General features: G+C 32.9%; 1 protein-coding gene across 1 annotated transcript in view; it reads left to right on the forward strand.

Moving 5' to 3' along the window:
- The window catches only part of CUL3 (cullin 3), a 108663-nt gene that overhangs the window by 55811 nt on the left and 29270 nt on the right, over window positions 1–23582 (forward strand). Inside the window, exons 4-6 of the mRNA XM_074298586.1 lie at window positions 17596–17756; window positions 19101–19215; window positions 19981–20209. Coding sequence (XP_074154687.1) covers window positions 17596–17756; window positions 19101–19215; window positions 19981–20209 — 505 coding nt within the window. The remainder of the gene's footprint in view (window positions 1–17595; window positions 17757–19100; window positions 19216–19980; window positions 20210–23582) is intronic.

Here is a 23582-nt window from a genome sequence, read left to right on the forward strand (position 1 = left end):
CCTGTAATTTATATGGGTAATTATTTTAATATAGATGACTGAATTTGAAAAATTGCTGACTCAGCATAGTTTATTTACTCCTTTAAGTGGTGCTTTTCATGTTCTTAGAAAGAAATTAGTTGGTTGATAGTATTTTGAAAGTGTACTTGCATTCTTTATCATTTTCCCCCACAGTAAAAATCCACTCCTGAAAAATCTTTTTGTTTTTTTCCCCCACATGTGTAGTAAGATAAAATCTTTGGAAAATGTTATGTATAAAGTAGACTAATTGATTAATATAAGAGAATTGAATAATCCATGTTAAGCAGTTTTCTTTTGGATTACAGAATTGTATCATTATAGTTATATATACATAAATTTCCTATATGATAAATTATCACAAGCCTGGTTGTGATACTCTAATCTTTATGCTATAAAATGCAATTGGGTTGGAGCTAGAGGCTCTGTTGAAATGATAAGGATATTTGTTCACCAGGCCCTCTTTACTTACCCAGCTAGGTATATAATTTTTTTAAAAACTGATATAGCACTTAAAGTTTTCAGAAGGATTTACATAGATTTTTTTTTTTCTTAAGCCTTACAAAAACCCTGTGAGGTAGATAGCAAAAATAATACTTACACCCTATTTTAAAGATGAAATGTAAGTTTCCAAAGTTCAAATCCTTACTACTGGTCATGTAGGTAGTAAAAGGAGTAGGATTTGAACATCCATTGTTTTAATTCTAAAATTGTCACTTTGTTGGCCACAACTTACTGTCTCTGAAACTTAGTAATTATATAGTATCCAAGCCCTATAATTTCTCTGTCACTTGGACATCTCTAGGATTTACTGCAAAGTCATAGACTTGTTTTGATCCTTATTGAAGGAAGGAATTCTATTATGATGTCCTCAGGCTGACATTTCACAGGTCCTTGATGTATTATAAAATTAACTCATCATAGTTTAGAGAAACAAAAATTAATAGATCTTTATTAATTGTAAACACAGACTGATCTGATCAAATAACAACCATTATCCTTCTATGTCTATTAAGTATACCAGTTTTCTTTCAAGACTTTGTAGTTTTAGCCATATTGACCCCAGGGATTAAAATGCAACCGAAAAACAGATATTTCCATTTATTGTTCTAAATTTTTCTTTTCTTTCTTCATTCTTCTTTGCCTGACAGTAATCCATCCTCTGACAACATGAATGAATAGTATGGATCTGATCTTACTGGTGGTAGTAAGAACGTGATTATACAAAAAAGCTGTATTATTTTGATGAAATTGTATAAATACAATATAGCCAATATCAGAGAGAGAGAACTGTCTTTGGTCTCAATTTATTCTTATCTTCCCTTAATAAGTGTTCCATTTTTTTTTCCTCTTTAGGCAGTAGCCTACTCAATTCTTTTCCTCCCTTGCTTTCAACAGAAAATCTTGTCAAGTGTTCCAGTGAAAAAATAGATGGAAAGTTCTCTACTAAAGGGAGAAGACATGATAACATGTGACTTATGGATAGAAGGAAAAGTTTAGAATAGGTACTGATGGGAGTGGAATTGAGTAAAAGAATGTGTATAGTGTAGTAAGAGCCCTTTTGAGACTATATAACAAATTTATAGTGGACCCACTTAGTTTGATTATATGACATTGTCGACATTCTGTAACATGGCTATTCTTCCCAATTCTACACTCGAGATTTTCTCTTCTTTCTCTGGTCCTGGAGGAAGAGATAGTTCTTCTCCTCACCAAGGCTAAGTCTTATTCCTGTCCCTTCCTGTTTTCTCCAGCAGTATTGTCATTTTGATTATTTCTTTCCATCTCCTTCCCTTTGCCTGGAAAATGCCAAGATCTCCATCCTCATTAAAAGCCTTCCCTTTTTCCTACTTTCCCTTCAAGTTATCAATCCTATATCTCTTCTCTCTTTTTACTGCCAAAGTCCTGGGGAGGAGAAAACATGCTCATTGTCTCCATTTTCTCAATTCCTTTTCACTTTCTAAACGTCTTGCAATCTAATTTCTGAGCTCATGACTTAATTGAACTTTCTCTCTCTAGGATTAATGACAATTGCCAAATATGACCCTTTCTCAGTCCTATTCTTCTTGACCTATACAGTATTTGACACAATTGATCATCTTCTTCCCATGCTTCTGCTCACTTTCTATTCTCTCAGTTTTTGTGATACTGTTCTCTCCTGGTTTTCCTACATGTCTGTCCAGGGATGTATGGAGTGCTTAGAAGGACGAGTATCTTTAGTATGAGGTCTTGCTGAGCCCTTCAGGACTGCTCATCCACCTGATTCACCTTCCTCTCACCTGTGGTTCCAAGAAGCTGGAGCATGCTCAGCAGCCACACCCTGGTAAACCTCAACAGACAGGCTAAACCAGGTTGAGAGTAATCCACAGGCCTCAAACCTGTTGGTGAGTTAGGGGGATGTCTACCCCAAGGATGTAAAGATTTTTCCCTGCAGTATGGGTAGATGAGTGGCCATGTAGGCAGCTGCAGTTGTCACTATAGAATGATTAGAGCATAGTCACTCATACATGGAGAACACCAAGATTATTCCCTGCATTCCAGGCTTTCATCAATTGTCCTGACGTTTGTCTTACTACTGGACTTCAGTGACTCAGAAACAGAGAACAAGGCTGATGTCTATGTGCATCTCTGCCTCAGTTAAATAGAGTTCATGTACAAAATAAGACATCACCCTGTGATGTGATTAATCCTCTTCTAAAATGAAAGACAAACAACAAGAGGATGGACCACTGCTTTTTAGTCTCCTCGTTGAATTCGTCCAACAAACTACCCAACCATCCTATTCCCTTTGTTAGCTCTATACTAAAGCTCTAGCTTGGGTCTTAACTTACCTCTGAATTTTCCTGATGAGTGAGCTCCCATGTACTGTGTACTATGATTTCTCTGACTACTACTCTGTGCATTTATTCCCAGTCTGTTTCCTGAACTCCAGTCCTATATCACCAGATGCATATTGAACTTCTCTGAGCATGTATTGACATTGTTTCTCATCTCCATGCTGCTGCATAAGTTTCCTTAGAATGCACTCTGTCCCTTACCTTCACCTGGTAAAATCTGTAACTATATTCACACTTAATTCAACTGCTATCTTAATCTAAAAGACTTCTATCCTGATCCTATCCAAATACCAGTGTCTTTTCCCCAAAACTTGCATTGTATACATTTTATATTCATGTTTCTATTAACATCTTGTTTAAAATAGATATATCAATAGATATCGGTTTCTTTACATTGTAGACTTTTTCATTCTTGTCTTTATATTTCAAATTCTTAGCACAGTTCTTGATACATTAATGTTTTTTAAAATAAATATTCCTTTACACTATTTGTGTCTTTGGTATAGTATTAGGCAGAGTGGTTTCTGAGATGATTTCCTTTTATTTCCTCTTAATTTGCTGTGAATTATTTTTATTATTGATTTTGGTAAATTTCCTTTCTTTTAATCAGAGGTTATAGTTAATAATCTAATTTGCTTTTTCAAGCATTCACTCCTAGATTATTAATTTTTTTTAATCAGTTCATTTTTTTTTTTTTTTTTTTTTTTTTTTTTTTGCAATTTTAAAATGTCTGTTGTTAAAATTAATGGATACTCCAACAAAGTTCTATCCTTGGAGGACCTTTTCGCTTTACTTTCCCCTTTCTGATTCTACCCACTTTCAGGGGGTTCCAACTAATTTTTATGCAGATAATCTTCAGAGCTACATAATCCTACTCTGGCTTGGAGCATTTCTTCACCATTTCCAGCCACTTGATGTAAATGAATGGTTAAATAATTTCTCATATTCAGCTTCTCAAAAACTGAACTCATTGTTTTCCTCTTTAAAACTTGACCTTTCACCAACTTTTGTTTCTGTTGATGAAATTACCATCAACTCTTTCATACAATGTCATCTTTTACTCTTAGTACCTTACATCAAATCTGCCTCTCAAATACTTTTTCCTCCATTTTTTTCTCCATTCATACTGTCATTACCATAGTTGAGACTTTGGTTATTTCTCATCTTTGCTACTGTAATTAATTTATTTTGCCTCAGTTTCTCTTTTGTTCTTTACCTAAATGCCAAAATTATATATTCTAGATTTAGTTGCCAAGCAATCTTCCAAATGCACAAAGTCTAATCATTATACTTAATATATACATATATATTAAGCAATATATATATATATATTGTTTAAGAACAGTTAACTGCCTAATTTTGTTGATCTTTTTGATTTTAAGAATTTGAGTATTTTAATATTTGTTGGTTTTCTGTCTTTATTAAAATTAAGTCCACTTTATCTTTTTTTTCCCTCATTTGATGATGAAAGTATTTAGAGAGTTAAATTTTCCCTAGAGATTTGCTTTAGCAATTCTATTTTCCACCTTTGTTTTATACTATTCCCCTTTAGACTCTATTCTGTTGTTGTAATTATTGTCTTAGAATTGTTTCAGTTATGTCTGACTCTTTGTGGCTACATTTGAGATTTTCCTGTCAAAGGTACTGAAATGGGTTGCCATTTCCTTCTCCAACTTATTTTGCAAATGAGGAAATTGAGGCAAATGGGATCACACAAACTAGTAAGTGTCTGAGGCCATGTTTGAACTTGGAAAGATGAGTCTTCCTAGAAATTCCAGGTTCAGTGCTCTTTATTCATTGCATACTTAGCTTTCCCATACTTCATTCTAACTGAACTGAATTATCAACCTTCCTTCTGTCTTTCTGAACTCCTTCTGTATTTACTGTGGTTGAACTCCTCTTCCTTTAACACCCATCTTAGGTGCTGCCTCCATGAATAGAATCTTCACTGATTTATACTTCTCTTCCCTCAATTGAAAGTTTTAGATATCTTCTACCATTTTCTTGTAGCTATGCTCTTATCACAGTCTAGCTTTTATCACATTTTTATTCATTCACATTCACACATGCAAACATGTATGTCTTTCCGTTTCCACAATAAAATTGTCTTAATCAGTAAACATGAATTTAGTGTATCCTATGTGCTAAGTGCTGGATACAAAGAGGCAGAAGACAGATTCTGTCTGCAACAAGTTTATATCTAGTGGAGAAAAGTGTAGGAATTGTTTTAGTATTCATTTTCTAGGTCTCCAGCATAATACTTTTCATAGTGACTTAACACACTCTTGAATAATTTAACATGGAAAAACATTTAACTTAACAATTCGGTTGCATGTATCTCAGTTTTTCTATATTTTGGAAGCAATGATGCCTGTGGTAGCATCCTGCTGGTGTTTTAAGTCTCTGCCCAGTTCAATCCATCCTCCATTCAGCCTCTAAAGTGGTTTTTCCTAAAACTTGGAGTCTGATCATGTTTTTTTCCCATCCCTTTTCTCAGTAAACTCCAATGGCTTCCTGTTGCCTCCAGGAGCAATACGAAGTGCTTTATTTGGTATTCAAAGCCCTTAGTAAACCTAGCATTTATGCCTTGCTCCCTAACAGGTCCCCTTGTGATCCAGGTGTCCTCTGGCCTTCTTACTGTCCTCCATGCCTGGAATACTCTTCTCTGCTCTGATTAATGACCTCTCTGGCTCTATTGAAGTCCCAAATAACATGGGTGTTTTCTTTCTTTTGATTATTTCCTGTTTATTCTGTACATAGCTTCTTTTGTATATTGTTTCCCCATTAGATTGTAAGCTCCTTGATGGGGATTGTCTTTCTCTCTTTTGTATTCCTAGTTTTTAATAAACACTGCTATGTGCCAAGCAGAGAACACAAAAGAAACTTGCAGACACTGGCCCTGTTCTTAAATGCTCACTCTCTAATAGGAGAGACAGCATGCAGACTGTTTGAACAAGATGTAGACAGGATGTGTTGAAGATAACAGAAGGAAGATGTTAGCATTAATGGAAATCGAAAAAAAAAAAAGTCCCAAACTGAATTTATTACCTTCCCTGATGTACCTTTTCTACATACAGCTTCAGGTATTGTCCCTGTCACCTTTGAACCCTCACTTTTTTCACTGCCCCCCCCCATCTCCTCCATGTATATGAGGGAGCATTTCATCACTTCATGTACTGACTATGCCCACAGCCTGTTGTATGGGCTTCAAGTCTCTTCCCAGACCACTTCCCTATCCACTAAACTCCAGGATTCAATAGAAAAGTTACTGTTTGACTTTTAAAGTCCCTTATAACCTGGCTCCTTTCCACTTTTCCAGTCTTTTTAATATTCTTCACAAAAGACACTTCATCTCTCAACTCTTGAGGTGTTCATCCCACCCCACTGACTGTCCCTCAAGTGTGGAATTTTTCCCTTCTCAATTGCTTATGCTAGCTTCTTTCAAGTCTTAGCTAAAGCAACCCTTTGCTTAGATGGGGCTGATGTGCTCAGGAAGGGTATGGATATATCTGTAGGCAGTATGGAAGCAGCCAGAAGAGACTGAGAAGTGAGAAGGTAGGAATGATAGAGGAAGAGAGCTGTGGAGAAGATAAGATAAAAATGAATGATTTTATACATTTAGAGGACTTCACCATGCCATGAAGATGGACCAATCTCTTCATGTAAATCAGACATGAAGGAGATGGTGACTTAAGATATCTGAATGAGGTGCAGTGAGAAGGAAAGGATAAGAAGGAACTCTGAGGAAATGGCCTCAATTTCTTCAGTGGCACAAGAGGCAAAGTTCTCAGCTAAGAGAATGAGAAGAGGGGGAACCCATGGGAATTTTGAGATATATTTAGACAAATTCTGTGAAACATTAAAAGTACAGCACCTTTTCTAAGTTGATCCTACCTGTAGTTGGAATTATTTTAAGGAAGGGAGACAATAAAAGAAAACATGAAAGATCCTCAAGCATAAGTTCTATAGAAGTGTGGGTTTGTTCAATTACAAATCTGATGGCATTCATCTTTAATGAAACTAGGAATTACTGGAAACAGATTTCTGTGAAAGCTTTTTTGAATTTGAGAAAGGAAAGATTGACTAGATACAGTATTCTACTTGACAGTTTTAATTAACCTATTCTTTATGAACAACTTCATGTCTAACAGCTATTGGTACCTACTTAGGGTAAATATGTGAATTGTTCTGTTTAAGAACTATTCATTCTTAGTCATAGAAAGCATAGGCTTAAAGAAGTTTTAGAATTGGTTTTGTTTAACACTTTCATGTTTAAGATCAGATAACTGAAACCTAGAAAAGGCAAATAGCTAACTTAAAAGATCTTATAGGGAGCTAGTAGCAATCCAGCCTTCTAGACCCCTATCCATCCACATTTTAAATAAACTAAACAAATTTTAAAACTTGAACAATCTACTATTTAAAGAAATTGCATGGTGAGTCTTTTGATAATCATGTTTTGGTTTCCTCCACTCCAATTTCAGATCCCGTTTATGCCATTTTAATACAAGTTCCATTTTGGCAGTCTTATTTGTAATTCTTTCTCCAGAACTGAAAACGATTCTTGGCACAAAGTGAGTGCGCGCGCGTGCACGCACACACACACACACACACACACACACACACACACACACACACACACACACACACACACACTTGTTTATCTGTGCCTCATGGTGGATTTTATGTATATTGTGTAAATGAGGGTTTTCATACATTTATGTTCAGATTATTTGTAGTCAGAGTTTAGATTGTACTTTGCAAACAAATATTTCAAATTCATTTTTATTTTGTGGAGTATCATAGACCTATAATTATCTCCGCAAGAATTCTATATATATCCAAATCATGTAGTAGTTCAGTTGTTAATTAATCAGCTATGTTTAATGATTTTTATTAAAACTCCATGGGGCCACGTTTCCTTTGAGTTGTTAAATTTAAGAATAGGAATTCCAGTTTGCCAAGTATGGTGTATTGAATTGCGTGATGACAGTTCTCATGTGTCTCATGTATGAGTTGTCTTTTTCTTTTGGGAGGGGGGCACTATTTTGTTTTTTTCTTTTTCAAGATTACCTTCTATAACTGTTATATAACTTAGCTAAGTTAATTAAGTAGTTGGTAAATTTTTTATTCCATTGATCATGGGTATTATCTTAGTCCATACCTTCTTGTCCTGTGCAGACCATCATTGCTGCCCCATGAATCACCATTCTTGCATTCTCCAAGTCTTCTTTTAGGTCTTTGATAAGACCTGGATATCAGTGTATTATTTAGGCTGTTTATCTGTTTTGTTACCCTTGTTCTTTGTGCATGTCTTCCTTTTCCACCTCCCTTTTCCAATAATAATCTTTCTAATAGTATGTTTTACATATCATTACTTATGTACGTTGGATTATAACAAAATACTGTAGTCTGCTTGCATTTGTCCTTAGTTTTTCCATTGTTCTGTGGAATAGCCATAATAGCTATTCTTCAGTGATTTTGATATAGATAAATTGCAGGCTCATAGAGTCACTGACTGTGTGGAGGGGTGTGTGTGTGTGTGTGTGTACATTTAGGAAGTAGCTTGAGATCATTAAAAATGTTGTACAATTTCTCTGAAACAATCCAGTTGACTTTTCCCCTTGCATTCATTTCTGGATTAACTCATTAACTATCTATTGTGTCTGTTCAAGATACAAGTATTGATGGACTGGATCATTGAACTGTCTGTCCTATTGCATGCTATATTCTGAACAATAAGCATTCTATCTCCACTTGGTGATTCTTGTATGCATTGTTATGATGAAGTTTTAGACAACTATGAATTTATTTAGAAGGTTCTTCAGTATTCTCTACTTTATACAATCTATGGAATGCAATCTCTAATTAGCTTCTGGAAGACCTCAACATCTGTGCCATGAGTTCTTAAACTTTTTGTGTGTGTATCATGGACTCCTTTAGCCATCTGGTGGTGCATCTTGCTCCTTTCTCTGCACAGTTTTCTTAAATCCATAAAATACATATGATTATCAAGGAAATCAAAAGTTGATGAAAATGACAAAGTATTTTTTTGTTTCTGCTCTCAGTTTATGATTTTTCTTAAATCAAGGTTAGAACCCTTAATCAATAGGGGATAAACCCCTCCTCCCCTTTCTTGGATCTTGTAGTGTACATTCTTTGTGATAATGACAAAAAAGATTTGGTGGGTTTCCATGCTTCAGTTGTTGTTATACAGTGAGTTGATGATGGGACTCAATTGTTAAAGTTTTTGTGTCTATCAAGGAACAGCATATGATTTTAACATATATGGGACATAGCTTGCTGAAGGAAAGACTTAAAAAGCTACAGCTTTTTTTTTAATCCTCTAAGATGTGTAAATAGGCACAGAATAATCTTAGATTCCATGTTTTTTATGTAATTATACAGTTGTAATCTATTCTAGTAATAATAGATAACAATTTATGTAGTGCTTTAAGGTTTACAAATCACTTTGTATACATATGTACATACATACATGCATATGTACATACACACATTATCTCATGTGATCCTCACAACAACTCTGTGAGGTAAGTGTTGTTATTATCCTCATTTTACAGATGAGGAAACTGAGGCTGAGAGAGATTAAGTGACTTGTCCAGAGTCACACTCCTGGTAAGTGTCTGAGGTAGGATTTGAACTCAAGTCTTCCTTATTCCTAAGTCCAGCATGCAATCAGCTGTGCTTCCTAGTTTCTTAGAAAATTGTTTGAAATTCTATTCCCTTCTCGTGTTTTCATCAAGGATGCTATTAACATGTGTGTAAATCATTCTTATAAAGATGAAAAAGTAGACAGATGGTTTGGCAGATATTGATGACTTTGCAGTTGTAGTTTTGGATAATACTCTTTCTTTTCCCTTCAGTTTGTTGTCATCTCGTTCATATATCTTGAGTTACTTTTCCAGTATTCCCTAAATTATTATGTCACCTTCAGTAAAGATATCCTCCTATGTCCTGTCTGTTTCAACTGCTCTTATCTTTTATCTTCATTAGTACCATTTCTACCTCTTTATTTAGTGTATCAGAAATTGATCTGGTAAAACATAGTGACTATGCTTTTATTGCTAAATAAAATAATTTCTATAAGAAATGCTGTTTCATTTTTTGCTTTTATTTGTATTCATTGTTTTTCTGGTTGTATTTTTTATAGTTTCACTTTCTAAATGCTTTTAAAGTGATAAGATTTAATTGGGCCCCACAACAATCTCTACAAATAAACTACCCTCCATTGCTTGTTGATATTCTATGAGACTATAATGTTCATAATATTTTATTGTCCTTTGAGGGATTTTTTTAAAATATGAAATTATATTCTCTCCTAGTGTTTGACAAACTGTTGGCCTAGAGCCAAAAACAGGCCCAAGCTAAAAATATTTTTTTGTTTGCCTTAAAATAAAGTTTTATGCTTTAAAATGTAAAAAATTATTCTTACCTATCAGATTTGGCCTTCCTGACTAAACTCTAACATGAGTATTATTGCCCTTGTAATTTGATCTGGATAGTAAGTACATGTGTTGTCTAACTAAGATGGTTTCTAGACTCATTAATTAAATTTCTGTGTGAAATGGTGATATTTGATTTCAGTGTCTTTTTATTGTTCCCATTTTTGAGCATTAGTAACATACTTAACTGGTTCAGTTTGAAACTGCTGTAATTTTATATTGTACCTTCATCTCATCTTGATCCTTTTGATTTGCATCTTCACAAGAGTCTTTACAAGAATCATCTGTGTCCATAGAAGTGATTATGAAATGACTCCCACTTAGATAACCATTCATTTGCTATCAAGACATGTTCAGATTTGGTTTTGTTATGTTGTTTAGTGCTTTCCATATCTTAATGCCTTTCAGATTTCTTCTTGGGAAAAAAAAAAAAAGTAAGACAGTGGAACAGTTTTTCAGATTTCACCCATACCAAAATTTTTGAAAAAGAAGTTTGGCACTAGGTGCAGAATCACAAAAGCCAAATCTTTAAAATAAGGAATATTGCACTTAAATTTTAAACAATTCATAAAATACTAAAGAACTTAAATTCTTTATTTCATTCAGCATTCCTACCACAGCCCAACTTACCTGGTATTAGGCACTGTAATAAATCCTATTCCGTTCCATTCCCACTACTTTCTCTGTTTGCTAGGCCTTTCCTTATTGGGTTCCCCTACTGCACTGACTTGGCCTAAACCTCTCCTTTGCAACTCCCAAGTGATGTAAGATGTTGATTTTTTTTTTTTTTTTTTTTTTTTTTTTTTAATTCAGCCATGAGTACCATACTGCAACACAGTAATTCAGGAGTAGAGACAGTAAAGTACTCATTAATATGCATTCACATTGTGCCACCAAAGAAAAACTCTACACTTGAGATTAGAATTTCAAGAACAAATAATACATTTTACAAATACCAAGAAAACAGTACCTAATAATAGAGCAGACACTTACGCAGTGCTTGTTGACTGAAGTGAAAGGCAGTCAGGGAGTTCAAACTGCAACCAAAAATCATGTCTTTCATTGCTAAGTCCAGCCATCACTGAAGAAAGATGGATCTTAAGCAAAAGAGAAGAATTTGAAGAATTTCTACCAAAAACTAAAATCTTTCACAGGTGAGCTGCAATATTTGACAAGTTAGCACCTTAAAAAATAGAAACAAATGACATGTAAGTAAACAATTATCAATAAAAGACAAAGTCAACTCTCAAAAATTGGTTTAAGGAAAATAAAAGCTCAAGGATGTGAGGTGCTTAAAAATAAGGTCTAATTGAGGAATAAAAAGAAGGAAAAACTGGATTTAATGCTTTGAATTAAATTCTTTGTTTATCATCTTTTCTATCATCTTGATTAGAATTAAGGATTCTCCACCAAACCTATTTAATTTTTTTAATCTTATCTGGTTTTCTTTTTTATTAATGGTATGTCTTCAAATAGTCAAGTCACATCTCCATTTGGAGTTTACCATGGTCTACGGTATAAGATGTTGATATAAAAATAATTTTTGCCAAATGACTTTTTAGTTTTTCTGGAAGATTTTGTCCAAATAATTTCTCATTTCCTATTTTCAAATAATGACTTATTGAACAAGGGTTTTTAATTTTTCTGTAGCATATTGCATGTAACCATTTTTCCACTTTATAAAAGAGATCTTACCCATATCTCAGGGCATGAAATTTAACATATCATAAAACAGCTGTTATAAAGGAAAAATTCCTTGGTCCAAATAGATTTACAGATTAAAACTATCGGACTCCCTTTTGTGGAGACAAATAAAAAAGTCAGTGTATGTTACCCACAAAATATTGTGGATGAAAATGGATTATAGGTAATCATCATTTTATTTAATGCTAGTCAGCTAGAATACTCAGAAGTCATTTGTATCCTCAAAGGACTTCCTAAAAGCAGCAGAGAGAATCTGCCTTTTTCTAATAATTCCCAACATTTAGAATGCCCTTTATTAGAACTGTAGGATAAAATACTGATGGACTTGGAAAATCTGGGTTTGAATCTTTTCAGACACTTAAAAAAGCTATATGATCCTGGGTCTTCCACTTAAACTTTGTATGCTCTTATAAAGTAAAGGGATTAGACACAGATTTTAAGATCTCATGTACTCTTAACTCTGATCTTATGATCTTATGATAATACAAATGCTGCATAAATTTTTAATAATTACGAGAAAAACCCAAAGCAGGAAGGGATAAAGCAAACAAAGCTATTGGGGGTAGGAGGGGACCACTCATTAATGTTGAAATATGGGTTTTTAAAAAAAATTTTACAACAGACCATAACACAGCCAATAAGTTACTGTGACTAAAACATTTGGAGAGATTGTCATTGGACATAGTTGGGTGGTATCAATGCAAGAAAATAATTAATTTACACATTTGATACTATTCTGATCCAACAGCTAATATACTATATAGAGTTAGACAAAAGAGTTAAATTCATTTGCAAGAGCATAAGGAAAATATGCAAGGAGGAAAAAAAAACTAGAAATGAAGACTAGGACTTTGACCTCATTTTACAGCGTAAAGCAGATATAAAAATTGTTACTGATTTTAAAGTGGAAAAATGGTTACATGCAATATGCTACAGAAAAATTAAAAACCCTTGTTCAATAAGTCATTATTTGAAAATAGGAAATGAGAAATTATTTGGACAAAATCTTCCAGAAAAACTGAAAAGTCATTTGGCAAAAATTATTTTTATATCAACATCTTATACCGTAGACCATGGTAAACTCCAAATGGAGATGTGACTTGACTATTTGAAGACATACCATTAATAAAAAAGAAAACCAGATAAGATTAAAAAAATTAAATATGGTTTGGTGGAGAATCCTTAATTCTAATCAAGATGATAGAAAAGATGATAAACAAATGGGTAATTATTATGACAAAGAAAATAAAAAAACTTTTTTGCATACAAAATCAATGCTAAAAGGAATGTATCAGTTGGGGAGAAATCTTTGCCTCATCTCTAATAAGGGTCTGACCAAGTATATAACCAATGAAATAACCAATCTTGTAAGGTATACTAATATCTTAATCATGTAAGATAAATCATTATCTTAATATTGGCATAATGATTACAATTCTCATTGTCAATATGGTGAAAGATTTCACATCACTACTCAGGAAATACAAATCAAAACTACTTTGAGGTCTTACTTCATACCAAGAAAATTGACAAGATGACAAAATATCAGAATAAATTAGTTATAGAAAATAGAAGAAAGGCAAATTAACATGTTGTCAATAGAACTATGAATGGATCTAGCTAATTTTAGAAAGCAAATCCTTAAAAAGTGATTAAAATATCCATACTTTTTGACCCAGAGATTCTCTTATGACGTATATACCAAAGAGATCAAAGATAGAAAGAAAAGTCCTCTTTATACTAAAGCATACATAATAATGCTTTTTGGGGGAGAACAAAGACCTGAGATCAAAAGTACATATCCATTACTTGGGGAATAACAATAAATTACTTAATATTAACAAATTGCCTAAGATGCATAGTTATAAAAAATTAAGAGAACCTATTACTCCTAATTTAATTATTGGTACAAACAGAACAAGTCTTTTCCTTTTTTCTTTACATATAATAGCCATAAATTGTGTCTTTTCCAGATTAAAAATTTCTGGTTCTTTCTTACCCAACTTAATCAAAGTCCTTAAAATATAATATACCATATCGAACACAGTTTCTCAGTTTGGCAGTTTGGTTTCGCCCGAGAGCATAAAATACAGCCCCTGCCATCATCTTCTTTAGCGGGGGAAGCTGTTAGACTTCTCTTAATGCAATCTAAGATTACATAAGCTTTTTTTTTTTTTTGACTAAAGTTGCACAGTGTACTTATTGAACTTTCAGACTATTAACACCTTCCCCCTTCCCATCTTTTTAAGCTGACTTAACATACTTTGCCTAATTTTTGTCTGTCTGTTTGACCTGCATTTAATGTTTTATACCCCAGACTAAGTCTAATTAGATTACATTCACTGTTCTAGAATATTGAGATCTTTTTTTTTTTTTAATCCTGTCTTATATGATATAGAATGCAGTATGGTGTAGTGCAAACAGCATTGCCTCTGGCACCAAAGGATCTGGGTAATTTAGGTACATTTCTCATCTTTGCTGTAATTCTAGTTTTTTGTACATTTTTCCTATCGTTTCATTTCATGTGATAGTGTTTCTGAATGAAGTTTAAACTGCTAGAGTTGGGTTCAGAGGACCTGGCTTCCAGTCCTGCATCTATCATTTATTCCATTGAACAAGACCTTTGTTGTGGCCCAGTCCTTAGGTCTCTTCACCTGTAAAACTAAGGGTTTTCCTTTTTTTTTTTTGTTTTGTTTTGTTTTGTTTTTTAATATCCTTGATATATCCTGATATTTGTAAACAAATGATCATCTGATCTATGATGCTATAATCTTCAGGATGGTGTTTTTCTTTGTGCTTCTAAGTACTGTTAGGGAAGGTAACCAAGGATCCCTTGAAATATCACTGCTTTGGTTACATTTAGAAACCCAACAATTTCACTTGCTCTTCCAAGAATAACTTTGAGATATCCTTTGATATAACTGTGACTTCTCTTTTGTAGCACTGCTTGTAACTAAAAGGTCAATATTAATATGGTTGGAGATCCTTTGGGAGTTTGGTTAGTTGGTTGCTAGATTACAGGTTTACATTTAAAATACTGACAATTAAGTGAATATGATAGGTAATAGTAAAATCTGTGATTTTTAGCTCTATTACCTTTCCACTTCTTTAACTTAATCATGGTAGAAGGAAGCCCTATGGATCTTGCAAATCATTTAATTTTTATGTTTTTTGGATTGCTGGGGTCAAAGGAATCATGAACTTGTGTGTTTCAGTGAGCTTGCCTCTCAGACTTTGTAGGGTCCTATGGCTTTAAATTGTAGGGAGAAAGGTGACCCAGGAGAGATGGATAACTCAGGTATTAAACTATAGACACCAAGGGGGCAGCTAGGTGGCGCAGTGGATAGAGCACCAGCCCTGAATTCAGGAGGACCCCAGTTCAAATTTGGTCTCAGACACTTAACAATTTCTAGCTGTGTGATCCTGGGCAAGTCACTTAACCCCAACCTCAGAAAAAGAAAAAGAAAAAAAAGAACTATAAAGACACCAAGATAAACAATTCTGATGTGGAAGGAAAATGGAGATTTCTGAAAATTGATAGCATAGTGAACTAATCAATCAAATTTGAAGCAAAAGACAGATAATGGAAGAGGAATACAAAGAAATGGCATGGTCCTTAAAAAAAAACTTAGCAGTGTTAATGCTCAGAATGAATTGAAACTACCAAGGAAAAGAAGGACAACAAAGATCTGGAAATCTCTTCAGTTAACCTATTCCTTTCTGTCCCCTTGTTTTTTGTAAGGAAAAGGAGCTTGACTATAGTCCAGTGAGCTGAACTTTTTTTTCCTGGCAAACTCTAGACTATATTTTCAAAATGATAAATTGCAATGATCGTAACTGGTTTACATGCTACTATGCACTTTTTTAGTTAAAATTTTTAACCAGAGGAAAGAACTTGAGCTTTAATTTAAACAATGAGTCATTAACAATGTCTATTGAATTTTATCCTGAATTCTGTTGGGATGTCTTCATTTGAATCCTTAGAGTTAGTGATTGGTTTAACTTTATATACTATCATTTTGAACCCAATTCCATATCTCAGATTATTCATTTGTTCCTTCAAAGTATGTGTGTAATTACCATACATATGTAATAGAGGAATCCATTTCTCATTTTGGGGGAGCAGTTTGTTTTCTGCTTTTAATAAGGATAGTGCTATTACTATTTCTTAAAATCTGGGTCTTTTCAGGGATTAACTTATTTTGGTTGTAAAGCCAGTTAAGATATATAAAAGTTATATGGTTACAAAGGACTTGAATATTGAAAACGATTGATTGGACCCAAAGTCATTAAAGTCTTGATATCAAGTTGGAAAGAGTTGGGGCAATCAACAGGCTTGTGTTAAATGTTCTATCAGTGACTTGGATAAAGATATTGCTGACTTGCTCATCAGATTTGCAAAAATACAAAACCAAGAGGAAAAGTTTAACATATTAATTAGATGCCAGCAACAGAATCTGTCAAGATCTTGGACAGCAATATAATGAAAAAAAGTTTAGTAATAACAGTATAGTAAAACTGTTGTGAGTTCCAGATACCACTTTTACAGTTGTGATATGGGTAGTACACATCTGATAGCATTTTTCACAGTGAAAAATAGTAGAGGGTTTTGGTGGAATGCAGGCTCATGATACAGTAGCATTATATAGTAGTCCCATAAAAGTACATTTTCCACTTTAAGGGATTTTTAGTAAATAAGATTAGCAAAGTGATAGACAGACCTATCACCTTGGTCAGTACTTATATATATGATTCTGTTCCGTATTGGGCGTCATGTTTTAGAATGGGATTTGATTAGTTAAAGAATGTCTAGAGAATGAGCAAGATGGTCAAAAGCTTTGAGATCATCAATCACAGTTTATTTGTGAACAACAGTCAATTTATTCAATGTCTCCTGAACATCAACATTGTACTAGACTGATCGGTCATATTCTTGTGGTCTATAGTGAAGAATGTATGTATACAAGTAAGCATTTACAAATTAAATACATATTTTATTATGAGAAAATTCCATTAGAGATACTACCTAAGGTTCAGTTGAATACTTAGCCTGGGCTGGAGAATGTGGCCTAATTTCTTTCAAATTTTTCAGAGATTTTAATGTGGAAAATGAATTAGCCTTGTTTTCCCTGTCCTCAGAAGGTGGTAGGATTTATGAGCAAAGGGTAGAAACTACTGAGTGACTTAAGAAAAAGTTTATGAACAGTGAGAGATAATTGAGAATAAAAAGGGCTGTCACAGGATCAGATCCATTCTTTTTCACAAAAGGTTGTAAAACAAAGGTAGATGAAGTGTATCCGATAGTTTTTAAGAGTCCCTTCCAGCTCAGAAATTCTCTCATTTTGTTAACATACAAACAACTAGGCTGCCTTGTATGGCCAAGATTATTTTTGTGCATGACTTTTAGATAATTAAAGCAATTTTTGTATAATTTTGAGTACAAGTAAGTAGTCTATTTTTACCTCAAAATAATGCATTGAAAAGAATTTTATTTTTACTCATTTGGGGAAATTAAAAGTTTTATATACAATCATATATTATATGTGCTTATTTACTTTGGTTTTGAATTACAGGACCGTGTCTATGTCCAGCAAAATAATGTGGAGAATGTCTACAATTTGGGATTAATTATTTTTCGAGATCAAGTTGTACGATATGGGTGTATTAGAGATCACCTCAGGCAAACTCTGTTGGACATGATTGCAAGAGAAAGAAAAGGAGAAGTCGTAGACAGGTATGATAACTTCTATTTACTGCTGTAATTTTTGAAATAATATTTGAGTGAATATTTTTCAGCTGATGAGTCAATGGTTAAAGCTGTAATTTTAATCCCCCTCCTCCCCCAGGCAATTGGGGTTAAGTGACTTGCCCAGGATCACATAACTAGGAAGCATTATATGTCTGAGATCAAATTTGAACTCAGGTCCTCCTAATTAAAGCGCTAGTGTTCTATCCACTGTGTCACCTAGCTACCCCAAAGCTATAATTTTAAACAATAAGATTTATTTATTTTCTTCTAATATGTTCTTAAAGGATCAAAAGGTGTTTTCTCTTAACTTTAAACATTGAGAATCTTTTTTTAGAAAATAAATTTTTTCATTGGAAAGATTTTTGTAGACAGTTGTCCTCATGTTGACTTTTCATACTTGTTTTCATTATCTTGGCTTTTTTTTTTTTTTTTTTTTAGTGGTTTATTCCTTTAGTCTTTTATGAAAAGTCTATATTCTGTTTTTATTATTTCATCTTTTTTTTCAGACTTTTAAAAATTGAGCCCTGAAATTATTTTAGCTTTTACATTTTCAAATTAGATTCTTATCAATTTTTTTTCTTTGATTTCTGGCAGTAATAATAATAGCTAAGGTAGCTCTTTAAGGTTTGCAGTGTATTTGAAAAATACTTCATTTTTATCCTCATAACCCTGGGAGGTAAGACTATCTTTATTCACATTTTACATTTAAGGAAACTGAGGCAGGCAGTGGTGAAGTGACTTGTCTAAGATTACAGATCCAGGATCTGTACAGTCAAGGATCTGAACTCAGGTCTTCCTGACTCTAGATCAGATGCTCTATACTGTGACACACCCCTAGCCACCTCTGGATGGTATTTTTTATTTTAATATATATAATTATGTACTTGTCCTGTGACTCAAGTGGCAAGAACCTTGCAAGATGGTTCTTGAAATGATAAGCACCTTATTTGTAATATACATGACTCTTATGCTTCACTACTATGGTCAAGGTTGCTCTGAAGCAATGTGAGGGGCAATAGATTTTTTTTTTCTTTTTTAACTATGCTAAATAGTCCCCCTTTTTAATGGTTGTTATTGTTGTTGTTGTTTTTAATCCATAGGTATGTTTTGATATCTTAGGCGCTTCAGAATACATACAGTATCTTAATCAACAATATCTAGAATTAGACCTAGCACAACATTTAGAAATAGTGTACATTCTTTTGTACATATAGTATTTTTCTTAGAGATTTTTTGTATACAGGCATGATATTTTCTAAACACTTGATGTTTTGATCCTTTTAAAATTTATTTTACTATCTGTTTAAATTGTTAAATTCCTTTTCACAGAGGTGCAATAAGAAATGCTTGCCAGATGTTAATGATTCTAGGTCTTGAAGGAAGATCAGTTTATGAAGAAGATTTTGAAGCTCCATTTTTGGAGATGTCTGCAGAATTCTTCCAGGTAAATTAATAATGCTGTAAATAAATGTTGTTAAAATGTGTCTTCATGCATACGATGTAATACAGTTCAGTCAAGTTTTCAATGTAAATTAAATTTATGGAAAACAACATTTTTTCTAAGAATGTGGTGAATAGCACAAAGCATTTTAGTGTTTCATTTAGTTTTCACTTTAATTGAAATGTTCATTTATAAAACAAGTTCCCAAAATAGGCAGTATAGCTATTTTTTACTATAGTTATTTTATAACAAAAGTTGCTGTGTGCTGGACAGTGACAAAAGTTTTACTAAATATGTTAAATAGTAACTTGAGGAATTCAAGTCATATCTGACGATTATGGGCTTACTACAAGATCCATTGAAAAGGTAATTTCTTGGTAGATTAAGGTAGCTACCTTGTCATCTTAAGATTTTTTTAGACTCTCTTTAATGTCCATCAAATTAGAGTGAGGGTCAGTAAACAATGATCAAAATCTGCAGAGTAGGTGTTAGATACTTATTTAATTTCAAAAGTATGCTTTTTCAGACTTAGGTGTTATGGTTAAAGAACATCATTTGACTTATAGACTGGATTTTTTTTTTTTTTTAAGAACCATTATAATTAGGATCTTCTCAACAATCTGCATAAAATGTTTATAGCACCTTTTTAAGATATTGTCTTGTGATCAGTAGTGTAGAAGTGAAAATAAAAACACAAATATTTTTTACATTTTAGGTCTTCTATATGTAAAAAAGTTATTCAAGAATTTTTTTTTTTTTTAATAACAGATGGAAAGTCAGAAATTTTTAGCTGAAAACAGTGCTTCAGTTTATATAAAGAAAGTAGAAGCAAGAATTAATGAAGAAATAGAACGAGTGATGCACTGCTTGGACAAATCGACTGAGGAGCCGATTGTAAAGGTGGTTGAGAGAGAACTAATTTCTAAACATATGAAAACCATAGTAGAAATGGAGAATTCTGGGCTTGTGCATATGTTGAAAAATGGAAAAACAGAAGGTAAGTTTTAAAAATATCAAGTGTTGGCAGGTTCTTTAAATTTTATGAGTTTTTGAAATTAATTGTGGTTTTTCAAATATTGATGTAGGTTCTTCAGGGGTAATAATAGAGCATCATTCTGGGATTACTCTCTTATTGATCTTAAGTACTTGAGCTTCTCTGCTTCTGGCGTGTCTGCCTACTTAGAACTGTTTTAGAAGAACTTTATAATCTCCTGGGTCCCTTCTTTTCTCTCTCCATTTTCCCTCCTTCACTTGAATTTCCCCTTGACAGAAAAAAAGGTGAGCTCCAGGATGCTTTTCCTATAAATTTAAAAAAAAAAAAAAAAAAAAAAATTGTGGACAGGTTTTTGAACTTATACTTTGTGATTGTTTAGAATTAAATCATTGTGTGTGTGTGTGAATTTTTTTTTCAAGTGAAGTTTAATGTGGTTTCAGTAGTTATGTTTGACTATTTACTTTTTTATACTTTGTTAGGAAAGTTCTTAGAATTTTAAATTTATATTAAAGAACATTGAAAGGTAAGACAGAACAATCAGAAACTCTTTCAACTATTTTAGAGAAAAATCAAGTACTTCACAGTTTGGATATTAATTGTCTTATTGATGTTCATGTTTAGATTATAGGATTTTAGAAGTATTAACATACTTCCAAGGCTCCTACCACTATATCACACTACTTTCTTTTGTCTTTGTTTTCCTAGAATGACTTTAGAAAATTCAGAGGCTACACAGGCAGTTAAAACTTTTTGAAACTCCAGAAAGCAATTGCTTTTATGCTATTTTCATTGTCATCAAATTTGTTTTTAAGTTAATAACATTGTAATAAAAAATACAAATGCAACTCTCTGATACTTTGTGTTTCTTGTTAGAATTGTTAATAGCCATTTTCTGTACATCCAGTTTTACTAAAGGAGTTAGGGAATGTTTCTAGCTATATCTGAAACATTTAAAAAGATTCACGAAAAATGATTTATCTGATTCATAGTAGCAGGTGCCAAAGCTATTGCAGCAGTCCAGGTAAGAGGTAATATGAGCTTGAACTAGAGTGGTAATTGTGTGAGTAGAGTGAAAGAGAAGCAACATACAGGTCATTTTGGGGAAAGAGAAACAAGATTTGATAACTGGTAATCCATCAGGTGCCAAGTACTATCATTCAGAGGCAGTCTTGCATAGTTGATAAGAGTATAGAAATTGGAATTCCAAAGATCTGGGTTGAAATCCTTCTTGTGTCACTTGTTTGTTCCTGAGCACATCACTAACCATCATTGAGCCTCAGTTTCCTCATTTGTAAATGGAAGAGTTGGCACATCAGTGACCTCTCCTATCCTTCTCAGCTCTAGAATTATGATCCATTCTCTGTGTATTTACCCTTGCTTATTTACTCTCATGCCTGTAGTTGTCTCCTTCCTCATTCTTGCCTCTTAGAATTCTTTCTTTCCTTTAAGATTTAAGTCAAGTTCTACTTTCTGCCAGGGCCGTAGAATGTGAAGACCTGTGCTCAAAAAGACCTAAATTTAAATCTTATCTCATCATCTGTTTATCTTAGTTTTCTCAATTGTAAAATAGGAATAATAATAGCATCTGCCTTCTAGGGTTGTGAGGATCAAATGAGATGATTTTTATAAAGTGTTTTATACAGAGCATGAAACATAGTAGGCACCAAACAAAAGTTAATCATTTATTTTGGTTATGATAATTATTACTCACTAGAAAACTCTTAAAACATTTCTCCTCGTATTTGGCCTGTCATACTTTCTCCAACTTATAGGAAGAGTTTGGAGATATGAACTATTCTGAACTAGTCAGTAGTTCTTGAATGTTGTTCTTACTGCTGTTGTCAAAAATCTTTCCTTTTCTTACATCATTTCTGACCAATTCTTTTTCTTTTTACACACAAAATAAAAAACCATATGCAAAATAAGTATAAACTACAGACAGCTTTTAATTACACATATACAAATTTAGAAATGGGATAGTTGGGTACAAATTTGCCCAAAGTGCTTTTGTTTCACAAATTTAGTTTAGTATGGCTATATCAGTCAAACTCAAAATATTAGTTTTTAAACTTGAGAAATTCAGTAGAAATTATTGTCAGGTTTCCTAATTAGTAGATTCTGAATAATCATTTACCGTTTTAAGATAATATTTCAAAAACTTCATTGGTCAAAAGTAATAATTTAAAATGTAATTTGTATATTGAAGGTTAAAAATGTTAAACCAAATATGGGTATAAAAACACTGGTTTATGCTAAATAACAATTTATATTCCCCATTTCATTTTAAAAATGTGTGTTAAATTATTTTATTAACAAGATCCTCTGTATGATTTAACCAAACTGATGAACATCATCTTGTTAGCATTAATCCATTTTAAAATTTTCCCTTATTAATATTTTTGAATATATTTCAAGTAACAGTGATAATTACAACAACAAAATCATTCTCAAACTATTTCATTTTAATGAAGAAAAAGATATTCATCAAAATATAATTCAGTACAGGAATCTGAAGATTTTGATGAAGGTAATCCCTCTCCCTCTCCCCTACCCCCCTGCCATCCTCACCCAACAGAAATTCATAATGGTGAAAGTGAAGTCTTATTGAGATTATTTGCCAACAAAGTGAAAAACCTCTCTGAATTTAGATAGGTTCATCCTCGGTAGACAGATGTGATGGGTATCAATGGGCTTGTACAACAAGCTGTTCCGGGTACTCCCATTGTCATAGCCTTCAGGAACATAAGGTTAGTTCTAAACCATAAAGAGATTTAATAGAGTAGTATTTAATCATAATAATCTTTTTTAAATTTCAAGTTTCTTACATTTTAATCTAATAATAGCCATAAAATGGGAGAGGGACAGTGTTTATCCTAAATGAAAGATTATAAATTTACAGTATAACAGAATCTTATAATATAGATATTATGGTAGAATATTTATTCCTTCCCAGTAGAGGAGTTTGTAGAGTTATTCTGAGAAGGTTTAGTGAAGAGAATACTTTTCTTTCCCTTTGTTTCAAACAAAGTTTGCAAAGATGAGAAATGTTCAAATGATGTTTATCTTAAGCAGTTTTTCATTATCTTTATTTATATATATATATATATATATACATACATATATATGTGTGTGTGTATATATATGTATATATATGTGTATGTATGTGTGTGTGTATGTATATATATATATATATGCTTCTTAGATTCTTTGGCTGAAATAATTAGTTATGATTGTCACATGACTTTCAAAAGATGAACAAGAATCAAAAAATTGTTTTCAATACCTATAGAGCTTGAGGTCATTTTGATTTTTCTCCCTAATTGTTATCATAAACATTGTTGCCACAATTTCATTTTTATAAGATAATTATAGAAAC

The sequence above is a fragment of the Sminthopsis crassicaudata genome, chromosome 3 (assembly GCF_048593235.1).
Source record: "Sminthopsis crassicaudata isolate SCR6 chromosome 3, ASM4859323v1, whole genome shotgun sequence".
Lineage (NCBI taxonomy): Eukaryota > Metazoa > Chordata > Mammalia > Dasyuromorphia > Dasyuridae > Sminthopsis > Sminthopsis crassicaudata.